The following is a 12,575-nucleotide window of genomic DNA, read 5'->3' as shown; positions in this document are numbered from 1 at the left end:
GAGCACATGAGAGAAGAATAGGTGTCGGAAAGCTGTGTTGTATCACCGGGGATAGACATTACTATTGATCTGAACATGGAGTGCTGACATCCTGTTTTTGTAAGGATTATTATTCTTTTTCTGTGCTAGAAGCTGCAGCTTTGTAACCATAACAGCTACAGCAGCCAAACTTTACAGATGAGCTCAAAATCTCCCCCACCACTCAGGAAAAAAAAAATAATACCAATCAGCCAGATGGTCGTGCTACAGCCACTAACTTTCCATTTTGGTCTATAATTTTTGAAACTTAGTTTGTAGAAACAAACCTTTTTTTTCCCCACAGATTGCTTGTATCATGCTGAATCCGACGCAAGTCCAAAGTGGATTTTAGTGTACACATTTGGCTAAAAGCATGTCTGGAAGTCATCAGATAGATTTTTGATATTTCATGCCATTTTGATACAATTTGTTGCCAAAGTTCAGCTAAATGTTTTGGCTGGAGTTATTTTACACAATTTGCCATTACTCGTGAATGCACTGTGCTGTGAGAACCAAACTTGGTGGAGCAAAATTTGGGGGAATTTTGCCAAATGGTGTTATAGTAATATTGCAACTGTAAATGACGACAACTCTTTGGCCAGCAGTCTAATTCACTTGGAATTTTGCACATATCATCATTACACAACTGCCCGACAACATCTGGCAGGATGTAATACGTTGAATTCATTACATGTTTTGAGCAGATCAGCTAATTGGGTAGAGTTGCCTAAAAGCAAAATAAATAAATAAATAAATAAATAAATAATCCAATAGTGTACCTTGAGTGTTTTAAAGGTTAAAGCTCAGGACTGAGGATTAGATTTCTTCTGAAAAAATAATAACTACTGCTGGAGCAAGTTTGAATGAAAACTGACCATTTGGGAAATAATGACAGACACAACAATCCACCAATCCGTGTTAAATATCTGCCACTAGTAGTAGTCAGACGCACCTTCTTCTGACACTGTGTCCAAAATCACACTTAGAGAGTATTTGGGTACAGATTTTACTGCAGAGGCTTGACACAAACAAAAACAAAGTAAAAAATGGTAGACATGGTTTTAAGGTACTGTTGGGGAAATACTGAGGCAGATATTACCACCTGCAGTGGCATCCATCTTCAATGTTTGTCAGCCACAGCAGCAGTAGCTACGGAGGGGAAGGAGTTAACAGAAACATAATGTTGTGAATGGTCAAATGGGGGATTTGGAATTTAATGCTCTTCCATCCATTTTGTTAGTACATTACACCAGGGGACCATGTGTCTTATTTCAAAAAACAAAACAAAAAAAAAAAAACAAGAAAATGGAACATGTCTTTGATACATTATTTGAGAGGGTTTCTTCATCATCAAACCCTTCCAAGCAACACTATTGTAGATAGAATGATTACACAGGATAAAATTAAGACATACACTTAGTGGTAGAAAAGGCACTGTATAATGGAAAATTACTGAACAGGTCATATGGAGGCCTAGATGTCAACAGCTGTGTGCTATTAGTGGATATGACTTTTTATATAGGCCTACAGGTCAAAGTCACTGAAGCCCCCTCTAATAAATGACTGCACAGTAACCCAGAGAAATTAAAGTGTAAAAAAAAAATGCTTTCTGAATTCGCTATTATACCTCTAATTCATACCCTTGTCACAACAAATTATTTCTTCCACATATTTCTTCATCACGTACCTGTGAGCTCAGTTGAGTTTTGATCCAGTTGAAGTAGTAGTTAAGGTCACTTCCCTCCATCAGGTCACGTCCCCAGGCGGCCAGCTTAGCAATAATCCTTGCAGCCTAAAGGTGGGCGGAGGAGAAATTACATTTGTTTCAATGATTTGACAGAAGGTGACGGGAGAGGACTTTTCAGATTCATGGTGTGTGCTGCATCAACAGTTGATGACTGTGGCAACACTGATGATTTACAATGTGCCAAACGATGAAACTGACTACGCAGCAATAAAATGTATGTATTATCATTATTATTAGCACTCTTTCTACTGCTTTATAGGGTGGAGCAAAATTAAATCACTGCTGTTAGCTAGGAAACCCATTTAAACTCATTACTGACACTATAAGGGTTATTCGAAAAACATTATCGGGATTAATGACACAGTAGTGAGTAAGTCCGTGACAGTGGGCATTTTCCTTATTCATGAATGGAGATGACCAGCTCAGTTTTACCACTTGCACTATTTATACTGCAGTCTTCTGATTTTTGTCCTCTAAGTGACCCACAAAAGCACATCGCTATGCAAAAATACTTACAAATACACTTAGTCTGACAAGGTGTTATAGCTCCAACTTTTCAATGTCTACATTAAAGATAAAAGATTCATTGATGAACAAAATATATCTAAAAGCTAGATTCTGTCAATGTGTTTCAGGCCTGGCCTTGGGTAGAGGTGTGAGTGGTTATGCCACACTTCATTACACAATGACTGTCATTAGTTTTCACCTGGACTACCGTAGACAACACAGCACACAGTGCTATGGAAACTTTATGAACCACCTCCAATTATTGCATACTTACTTAGCTGGGCAACACAGCTACCTTTGACTTTGAGGAATATGGACCAACAAGCTTCAGAGAAAATTAGAAATACTCTCTTTTGCCCCTCCATAAAATAAGGTTGGGAAATAGTATAAGGAGAAACAGGTAAAGTGGAATATATTCCCATCTAAAATTTGATTTCCATTTCAAGGACTGGCTATAATCAAGACCTTATATGATGTATCCTTGAGTAAAGACACTTAACAATAAAAGAGACTGTAAGTGAGGGTGAGAGGCGCATAGACAGCTAGTCCTTAAATTTACTTTATTTTGTCCAGAAACCTCACTGAAATACTTAATTTTAAATAAATAAATAAATAAATCTGAAACTCTATCTACATGCTGGAATCCTCAATCAGCAGGGACTACCACATAATTAGTTCTCTCCTGAGAAGTGTCTCTTGTTCTCCTTTCTGCCCTGTTATGAAGAAGAAGCCATTTCCATTCACCAAGAAGATGGGGTATTTCTCGGATCTCCCTGAGCTCAAAGGCATTAGCACATACAATCTAAAAGAAAACCTAAGATGTGTAGAAATGGGGAGGCTGTAATTTAAGAGCCAGTGTCAGCCTGGTAGCTGGAGTTGGGTACAGTGCTGTGTCATAGTCTCGGGGTCACTTTATGCCAACCTGCTGGGTGCCATCTGGCTGGCTTTCTTAATTAAGCAGCGGGTGTCCTATCCTTGTACGCAGCTAGGTTGTTGAGTGATCATCCTTGATTTGAGAATGGCAGAGAGGAATCATTACACTAATTGCCTATTTTCAAGGAAGCAGACAGTGCTTTGTGAGTAATTATTAATGCGCGGGAGTTATGATTAGAAGCAGATTCACATGTGGGGTTGTGAAAAATTTAATAAAATACAACCATTTTTTGCAAATAAGATCTTTGATCAGTTTACTATTTCACAATAAAAATCAATAGCTGTTTCCCCTCTCTATATATATCATGTACAGTATGCTTCTTGTGAGATGATATTAAGCTTGATGCTGTCAACTGCTAAGCACACACAACTTGTGTAAGCTTTAAGTGTAAAATGTGGCTGACTAAAATATTGTGCATGCAAGTTAGTATGCATGTGGAACTGCTACAGCATCATTCTCCTAATCACAGTGTATTCCTTGAAGCTTCTCCATCAAGGTCATAGCTCATTATGCACTCAAAGATCCAATTCATTTATATTAACCAGGAAGAAATGATAATTTTGTTTAATCTATGAGCTGACAAAGTAAATTACCAAAATTACTAACATTTATCCTCAGTAGTAATAAAAGATGATCAAAATGAAGTATATTCAGGTGGTCTAATTTCACATGAAGAGCTTGAATTTTGATTGATCTGGCATCTTACTGTGCTCTGAGAAAAGAGAAGAGGAAAAAGCAATCATACTGACCATGTGGACAGTGAAGAGGTCTTGACGATTCAGCATTGGAAGGAAATAGGACCAAGCAGTATTCTTCGTCCTCTTGGCATAGTCAAAGAAGATGTTCACCCGCTGATGGTTCTCCTAAGTGACAGTTAAATTAAAAGCTGTCAAGCATCAGGAGTCATGAGATGGAAATCCTGCAATCAGTCAGATCAGATATATTTGCTGCACAGCTGGAGGAACTAACTGACTACATAGAACACATCCAGTCTTTACAACCCACCAATCAGGACTAGCATCTCCTGTGTCTCCTGTGTCATCAAAAATACTATGTAATAATGTTAATACAATTTCACAAAGGCAAACCTGTCAACCTGTCTGCAAAAAAGGAAAAAAGCTTTTTTGTTTTGTTTAGCGAAACCTTTCACAGCTAATTACAGCTCTTGAGTGTGGAACCACAACCGTGTTCCCTCTCACCCTCCTCAAATTCACCAATTCTTCCCAGAAGAGGGTTTTTTCCCCCCTATCTCCTACCACTGATTTTCAATGACAGAGTAAACGAAGAAGTGTGTAAAGCTGAGTGTGAAATCATCTAAAGCAGCAACCATACCAAGCTTTTATGTGCAAAGCACTTCATTATTAACTGGTCATTTGCATAACATAAGCTTATGCAATGAAGTTGATAGCAAAAGATGTTGATGAAGCACTTGTGGGCAAAACTTAGCCACTGGCCAATGACTATACGTTAGCTAATGTCCCTGCTAGTGTGTGACCAATAGCCCACTTTATAGTTATATAATAGTTATACTCTATCGCTGGCTTTTCACTGTCACGCCAAACATTGGCATGTGAATGCATGCCAAGGCCAGTTGCATTTCCACTGTCACTTTCCGTCTTTGATCCCACCGTGGTGGGCCTGTCAGGGCCAGTTTCTAGGTGCTAATGGTCGACCAGACAGGGCTAACGGAGGTCTGGGGCGGAGTTAAGGGTGATAAGTGGGGAGACAGCTCCAGCTAATAAGCACAGATGTTAGCAGAACAGCTTGCTTTTGCAACAGAAAAATAACAGAGAAAAGAAAAATGAAGAACAACGGGCAGAACGAGGACATTAGGGCTCTGTTCACTATCTGGGCAGAGGATAATGTCCATCAAGTCGACAGTGTTGGCTGAAATGAGGACATTATACAATCCATAGTGAGAGAGCTGACAGGGGTGTGGATCTACGTGTGTGTACCTGCAGAGTGTCATCAATCAGAGTCAGGATGTACTGGACTGTTTGCTCCTTGGAGATGTGAGCCATCAGATTCAGAAAGGTCTTCGCACACTGAACACAGAAAAAACAAACTGAGTGAAACAGCACCCATCTATAGTTGGAGGAGTACATACACACACACACACACACACACACACACACACACACACACACACACACACACACACACACACACACGTTGGTTTCCATCACTTTAGGGGACATTACATTGACTTACATTCATTTCCTGGAGATTTATCCTAACCTTAACCCTAACCACTACCTGCCTAACCCTAACCCTAACCCTAACCCTAACCTTAACCTAACCCTAAAGTTATCTTAGCTTTAAATCAAGTCTTCACCCTAAAATTAATGATTTTCACTTATGGGGACTTGCTTTTTGTCCCCATAAGGGAGGCGAGTCCCCACAACGTGACTGTGTAAACAGATTTATGTCCCCACAACATTAGCAATACCAGGTACACACACACACATACATATACATACATGCATAATATAAAGATATAGCTATAGCTAGATAGATAGACAGATACATACATACATACATACATAGAAAGATACAGAGTTGCCCCCTCAAGTTCATATATAAAGATGTTTTTAATATTTGTGATTAAACCTTTTTGTTAAAAAAATAATATTTTCAGCCTCAAGGGCTCTATGCCAAAGGCCAGCTTGAGAACTACTGCTCTAAAGAATACGTTCTCAGGCATGGCACTGAAAACTCAAGGTCAAACGTCATTGCTGAAAAATGTTTTATGAATAAAAACAACTCAATACCTGATGGCCTTCATTGGACAGAATGGCCTGTTTGTCCTCAGAGTGAGCCACTTCAAACTTCTTGATAAACTCACAGTCTTCTGCTGAAATCATCTGGCCCCTGAGAGACAATTCATTAAGATGTTGTCATTTGACACAAAGTCACATAGAAATGGAAAGTGTACCAAGAGTGTATTGCCACTTGCAGAAACAACACTAAACAAGATTTTGACTTTGCAACATGCCAATAGCAAGGGAGTGGGTCAGTTGATGAATGGCAGTAGTTTCTTTGGTTTGGCCTTCAGTAAAGGAGCAAAGTGCACATTGCATATCAAAGACATGGTAATACTCTGATGAAGGTCTAGCACTGAAACATCGCAAATAAATGTATAAAATGCATGCTTGGCAATGTGTGCAAGTGTGTTTGCAACTTTTGAATGTTTACATAGTCAGAGTTGGTTCATCTTGACACTGGAAGATTGGGCTGAGCTTTTTACCTAGCATCTAACTTCTAATTACAAAGGGAGCTTGCACTAGTGGCAATCACCCTAAAAATACCACAAGTTCTCTCAAAGCAAAAGGCACAGTGGACGGCCCATGGAGTTACAGCAGCAAGACGTTAATACCTATGGATTTACAACAAGCATGTAGTATATCAAAGTAGATTATACAAAGAGTTAAATCATCAGAGGAAAACAGTTCAGGAATAGGACAATGAGTCATGAATCACAGCAAATAGAACTGCTTGGGAACTATACACATACAGTTAAAAAGAGGAAGTTTCACCCAAGACACTGACTCACTGGAGCAGACTACACTACACTGTCTGGAATTGTAAGCAACAAATTATACTATTACCAATTTACAGCTTGATATGAAGATACCATGAACTTTCAGTAAACAGTTTAACATGCTGCACAGACGAAGTAGTATTTCCATATGGTAATATATTGACACTATCCAAAGTATTTGACATACAGGCCTTAAGTCCTCTAAGCCATTCCAACTTCTGTATATCACCAGCACTGTAATGTGAAGGATTGTAGTAATTTCTGCTTACTGGAGATAGGACTGCCAGTTGACCTGATTGGCCCGAACCTCAGCCGCTTTAGCAGCAATGATGTTGGTGGGGACTGCAGCGTCCACAGCCCCGCGGATGTCCATCTTGTAATATGTAAACTACAATATATTTTGATGAAATCACACACCACCTGGACAGAAACATCAGAATTAACACCAGCAAGTCACACTCCGCCCTGTAAGTTAGCTTATGGCTTAAGTTTATGTGCTCACTATAACATAGAGTGTGTATAATCACTGGTAATGACATATTGAAACTACCTTGCAAAATAAGATTACCTAATGGTGTTTTCATGTGTTCAATAATCCCGTCAAGTTGCTAACAGAGTGACAGGCAGTACATAGCACATATTACAAAAATGTGAGTCTATTCTGACGCTACAAAACGTAATTATAATTAACTGTTAATCATATCATTGTTATTTGAGGTAAATTACAGCTAAACGGCTTTAATTCATCCACTGCTGATCCATCCTGGTGTTAGCTAGCTACTACACACAGACTGATGCTGAAGCCGCTAGCATCAGGTCATGCTAACAAGGAACCAATGTCACGACATGACGATACTGTCACAGGCTACGATACAGCGAGGCTCTGCACACCCCGACTGTGCTAACGCGATACACATACGTTATATAATTACGAAAGTTGACTGTCAGAATATAACATTACCGTTTACCGTCGCATTAACCCACCGCTGTGGGTAACGGCTAACCGCTAGCTAGCTAATGTTGACTGTCAAACAGACGGAGGATGCTAACCTAAGCTACCGTAGCTCTGCGCTAACACGATAGCTCCTGTTAGCTTGACAAGTGAGCAATGACTACCCGAGGAGTAACATTTAAAAGAACACAGTTTCGACAGATAATACACACGCAACATTTTAGTTTACCGGGGATGAATAAGGTCGTATAAAGTGCTGGATTTGTGAATGACTCACCCGGTGCTTGGTGTCTGTGTGCGGCCAGCTGACTGACTACAACAACACGGCAGCCTCTCATGTGATCCGGTCACATGCCACCCCGCTCCTCGTCCTGATAAGCACAGCTGGCCTGGAAGTCACACTGGGTTAGGTTTGATCACTAAATCATTTCAGCATTTTGCCACAAGTGTGCTGGATGTTCACCAGAATGGAGAGGGTGGGCAGGATTAGAAAATCTATCCAAATATCCTCTGAAATGTGCTTATAATTTGCAATTATCAAGTCTTATTACCAAATCTAACATGCAAGTTTTGATTTTCAGATTCAAATTATTGTCACGTGATTTTAGCATAATCGTATATCATAACTAGGTAACTTGGTTATGTTTACAGTGTCTGATAGTAGCCCAATTCTGATTTTCTTTCTTTCTTTTTCTTTTTTCTAAGATCAGACTGTTGACTGTTCACATATTTCTTTGTATTTGACTTGTATGTCTTTCAGCTGTTCGGGCTCGGGGCAACAAGGCAAAAAAGAGCTTTGACTGAAGCCGCTTCCTGTATGTCTATTAAATTTGCAACCTCCTGTCTCCCTGTCCATTATTGTTTTGTCTGCCACTGCTGACAGTCAATGAATAAAGATGCTCTGATGGTGATGTGAGTGCGCTTAATGAGACAAAAACACATGAATCCTGATCTGGCTGTTCACATAGCCGTCACAGCAGCAGAAATCAAATTGGTGTCTGTTTCAGGACCAAGTCAGAATTGAAAATGTCAGAGTCAATGTGTTTTTTTTTTTTTTTTTTTTTTTTTTTTTTTTTTGCTGTTCACGCTGGCATGAAAATAAGATCTGTATCACATTTGATGAAAAAAATCTGTTCAAGGACTCTTTCTACTGGCTGTCTGAACATAGCCATTGAGAAAACACAACCAGTACAAACAACTACAACTATCACACGCTACGAGCAAATGAACAAAGTATCCAGTTAATATGCAATTCAAGGTCAAAGACAAAATGATGCATTAACAAGTTCAATTTTCTAAAACGATTTCAGTGAAAATTTAGGAGCAGTCACAGTGACCAATAGTGCTATTTTCGTGATCCTGATCCAATTTCCCCTCAGGGATCAATAAAGCATTTCTGATTCTGACTCTGATCCTTTAAAACAAACTTAATTTCCCTCTTAGCAATCAATTCTGACAATTTCAGAGTTTACCAGTCCTCCAGTTCTCGGAGTTTACCAGTCCTGTTTTGAATGATCAATGAGCGTGACGAAGTGCAGCGAAGATTAATGCTTTGGAATTCTATATATCAATAATATTTTCAATATTTTCACAAGCTGGTGGGCTAGAAAATGAGAATTTGCTCCTTGAGACTCTTGCCGATTAATTGCTATCAGCTATTTTATCAGCTGAAGCTTGCTTTAACTTTGTGAGGATGACAGAGGGTTGAGGACTGGCACATAGTGAAGAGCTTAGATCAGTGTTTACCTCTGTTATTTACACCACTCAGTACTGCACAATAGAAGTTCTTTAACAGAATAAACCAAACCAACACAACAGCTGCCATCTACTACAGAGTGTGGCATGATATTAATTGTGCTGTGTGTAAACTGTGGCCATATGTTTCCTCCACAAAGTCCATTTGTCCAAGTGTTTTAATCCACTCCATTGCTTGGAGCAGTTGTTGTTGGGAATTCATCAAGGAGCAAACACAATCACAAATGAATACACTGTGTGTCACTAGTCTTCCTCTCTGTCCATCTTGCTCAGACACTAAGACCTCCTGGCTTAATCTGGCCTAAGCTGGTGAGACGCAGTAAAGCACAGAGGAATCAGGATTGCATTGCAGTGGGAACATTGTCCTAATCCCCTTCTGCCCTCTCCTCTGTAAACACTCCTCGCTACTCAGGGTCACTGATGCTTTTTTTTGTTCTAGTACAATGTGCCGCGGAACGCACAGGGAAACGGCATAGAGGAAGGAGTGAGAAGTCTGGATTTCCTATGATTTCGGAGAGGCCTGTCATCGGGCCTCATGTAGGGCGAGGAGTCCTGTGGTCGGAGCATGCCATGTGCTAGAGTGGTGAGACAGTGGGAGATCAGGCCCACGTCTGCTCTGCGGGGGATCGGCCGCACTAGGGCCTTGATGTGGCAGTGGATACGGGGACTGGCCCAAGCCTGCCGGCATGGCAGGGGATACCCGGCTCCGGGGACGTATGATGATCAGGACCAGGACAGCGAGGAACAGGAGATGGTGTGCTTTGAGGTAGTGACATCCTACAGTGTTTATAATCATCACCATCAGTCCCATTATCAGAGTCTGTACTGAGAGGTAAATCATTACTATGTAGTTGATTTCTGTGGAGCAAGAAGCAACCTATCAGCAAGGATGCCAATGACTTTAGTAAAACTATAACTTAAAATAAATATTTCAGATAGTAAATCAATCAGGGCAATCAGTGCCTGCCACTTGTTGTTGTGTTTTTGTGACACAATGGACCCACAGATAATTTAATCACATACGTCTGTTACTGAAAAGGTTATTGTCAATATATTTGATTTGAAGAGCCTGATCAAACATCTGAGATGTGGAGCAGCCGTGCACCTTTAGGACATCTCTCAAATGATGCCCGTTGATCATTAGTAGTCATGTACATGTGACATCCTTCACCATTCTGTCTATTGTTATTAGTCGTGTCTGTAAGTGCCCGTGGCCATTTTTGCTTCCTGAGCAGCAAGACCTCTATTTAGGGAAGTACTTCCTGTCTGTACACGGCTTAAGAAGATTAAAAAGAGTTGACGGGGAGGTTGTGCCTAGAAATAGCGTGATATAAAGTCACAACAAATCTGAACAAAGTTGTGGACATGTTTAGCAAATTAGAAAATCACAAAAAAGAGAAAAATTAATGCCAGCCAATTCACAATTCCAATACAAATAATTAATTAGGCTGTTATGAATGCACTGAAAAACAAAAATAGTTTTGTTTCTGAGAAAGCGACTTCAGCACAAGATTAATTCCTGGTAAATGGATAAATTAAGATTTACATTGGCTTTTTGTAGTAAGGAGAGCTAGGTTACTATTCACAGGTCAAGGGACTGTAATTAGGAGCTCCCTAGAGAAGCATAAGGACACAGGTGCTGCTTCCAGTACTGAGTGGGAGGCTCAGGTCATTATCATATACAGTGTTTAACAAAATGAATATTGAAATATAGAAATGCAGCCAGTTCAATTCCAGTTCATCTCATTCCTGTGATGACAACACAATTACAGTCAAAGTATTCCTATGTGCAAGGCAACTGTGCAAACTGGATGAAAGACAGTGACTCATCAGTCTTTTTGGGATTTGTTTTTGTTTTAGAGAAAACACATATTTTAGGGAGATAAACATGAGACTACATCTTTCAATAACTTCCGCTAAAGAAACTCTGAGGTTCAGGGAATGTTAATTATTTAAGGTTATCAAAGATCAAGAGCTGTGTGGTAATGTTTAACACAGATGTTTTAGCCTTTGTTTGCAGTTTGAAAGTGACACAGACATCCACCAGTTAGCCCACTGTACTTTACATGCATCCATGCAATTTATGAGTTACACTTTTTAGAAAAATGCCTTTTAGAAAATTGTTTATACAATCAATACTCTGGAAATGCAAATACTTTTCCATACCTTCTCCTCTTTTTCCATCCTTATCCAGCCCTGGAAACAATCAAAGCATATTCTATACTTTTTCATACTTCTCCATGCAGCATAGGAATCCTGAACACCACATTTATCAAAAAAGAATAAAAAAGAATAAAATATAAGAAGTGTCAAGGACTATTTCACAAGATGCAGGTCTTATTAAATTACAATAAATCAGAGAAAACAATGCATATGCAGGTGTGTTATGTATGTTGCAATAAAGCCCTGAATTGTATGCCATATCTCATATCAACAGTCATTCACACCAGTTTTGCATTAGAGGATGTAATGTATCCAGTCCTGTCCACTTGCATCAGTCTCACTTCATATACCCACTAGCGATTTGACTTTCAATGTAATTTGTTCTTCTGGAACCAGAGCTACATGTTCACAGGTTTTTGAGCACACAATTGCCCACGATCTTTTAACATTTTTTAAACTTTTACGTATTTGTCTTTCCTCAAACTTCTTCTTTATAATGGTTTATGACAAGGAATTATGGCCAGTTTGGCAAGAGATAATGGCCATTAATTATTCCATTGCTTCATTGTAGCCTAGTTATTACACAGTTAGTCATTTGTGTGAATATCATGAATATCATGAATTGGGAAAAAAGCTTTATGAAATTAACTAGTTCTACATAATAATAGCAATTATTAAAAAAAATAGTTGGAAATTCATAATGTCGGACTGTCTAAGTGGCCAGTTTGGATCTAGATTTCAAGATCACAGGAGATGTAGCTTCTGTAAAATTTTCAACTTTTACATTACAGAAGAGGCATTTTCCTTAAGTTCCTTTTTATATTCAACCCTTGTCCTTCAAAATAGTGTACTTTGATGCATGATAAATGTATTTGTACCTCCAGGTCTGCCAAGTCAGTCAAACTGACAATGATTAAACGCTTTCCCTGGTTGGTTAGAGACAGAGCAGCTGATGCAG

The 12,575-nt window shown here is 39.3% G+C and overlaps 2 protein-coding genes across 4 annotated transcripts in view; one reads left to right on the top strand and one right to left on the bottom strand.

Annotated features, from left to right (window-relative positions):
* Positions 1-8,080, bottom strand: part of atp6v1h (ATPase H+ transporting V1 subunit H) — a 30,492-nt gene extending 22,412 nt beyond the window's left edge. For both annotated transcript variants that reach the window (XM_030074083.1, XM_030074084.1), the window contains exons 1-6: positions 7,977-8,080; positions 7,017-7,167; positions 5,978-6,077; positions 5,162-5,251; positions 3,956-4,069; positions 1,706-1,810 (exon numbers count right to left, since the gene is read on the bottom strand). In XM_030074083.1, the coding sequence (XP_029929943.1) occupies positions 1,706-1,810; positions 3,956-4,069; positions 5,162-5,251; positions 5,978-6,077; positions 7,017-7,120 (513 nt within the window). In that variant the 5' untranslated portion in view covers positions 7,121-7,167; positions 7,977-8,080. The remainder of the gene's footprint in view (positions 1-1,705; positions 1,811-3,955; positions 4,070-5,161; positions 5,252-5,977; positions 6,078-7,016; positions 7,168-7,976) is intronic.
* rgs20 (regulator of G protein signaling 20) overlaps positions 1-12,575 on the top strand; it is a 30,186-nt gene that overhangs the window by 7,729 nt on the left and 9,882 nt on the right. Inside the window, exon 2 of one of the 2 annotated variants that reach the window (XM_030074090.1) lies at positions 10,058-10,220. In XM_030074090.1, coding sequence (XP_029929950.1) covers positions 10,101-10,220 — 120 coding nt within the window. In that variant the 5' untranslated portion in view covers positions 10,058-10,100. Of the gene's footprint in view, positions 1-9,785; positions 10,221-12,575 lie in introns of those variants that run through there. The other variant, XM_030074089.1, reaches the window with a different exon arrangement.

The sequence above is a fragment of the Myripristis murdjan genome, chromosome 17 (genome assembly GCF_902150065.1).
Source record: "Myripristis murdjan chromosome 17, fMyrMur1.1, whole genome shotgun sequence".
Classification (NCBI taxonomy): domain Eukaryota; kingdom Metazoa; phylum Chordata; class Actinopteri; order Holocentriformes; family Holocentridae; genus Myripristis; species Myripristis murdjan.
This window is presented reverse-complemented; position numbering and strand designations above follow the sequence as displayed.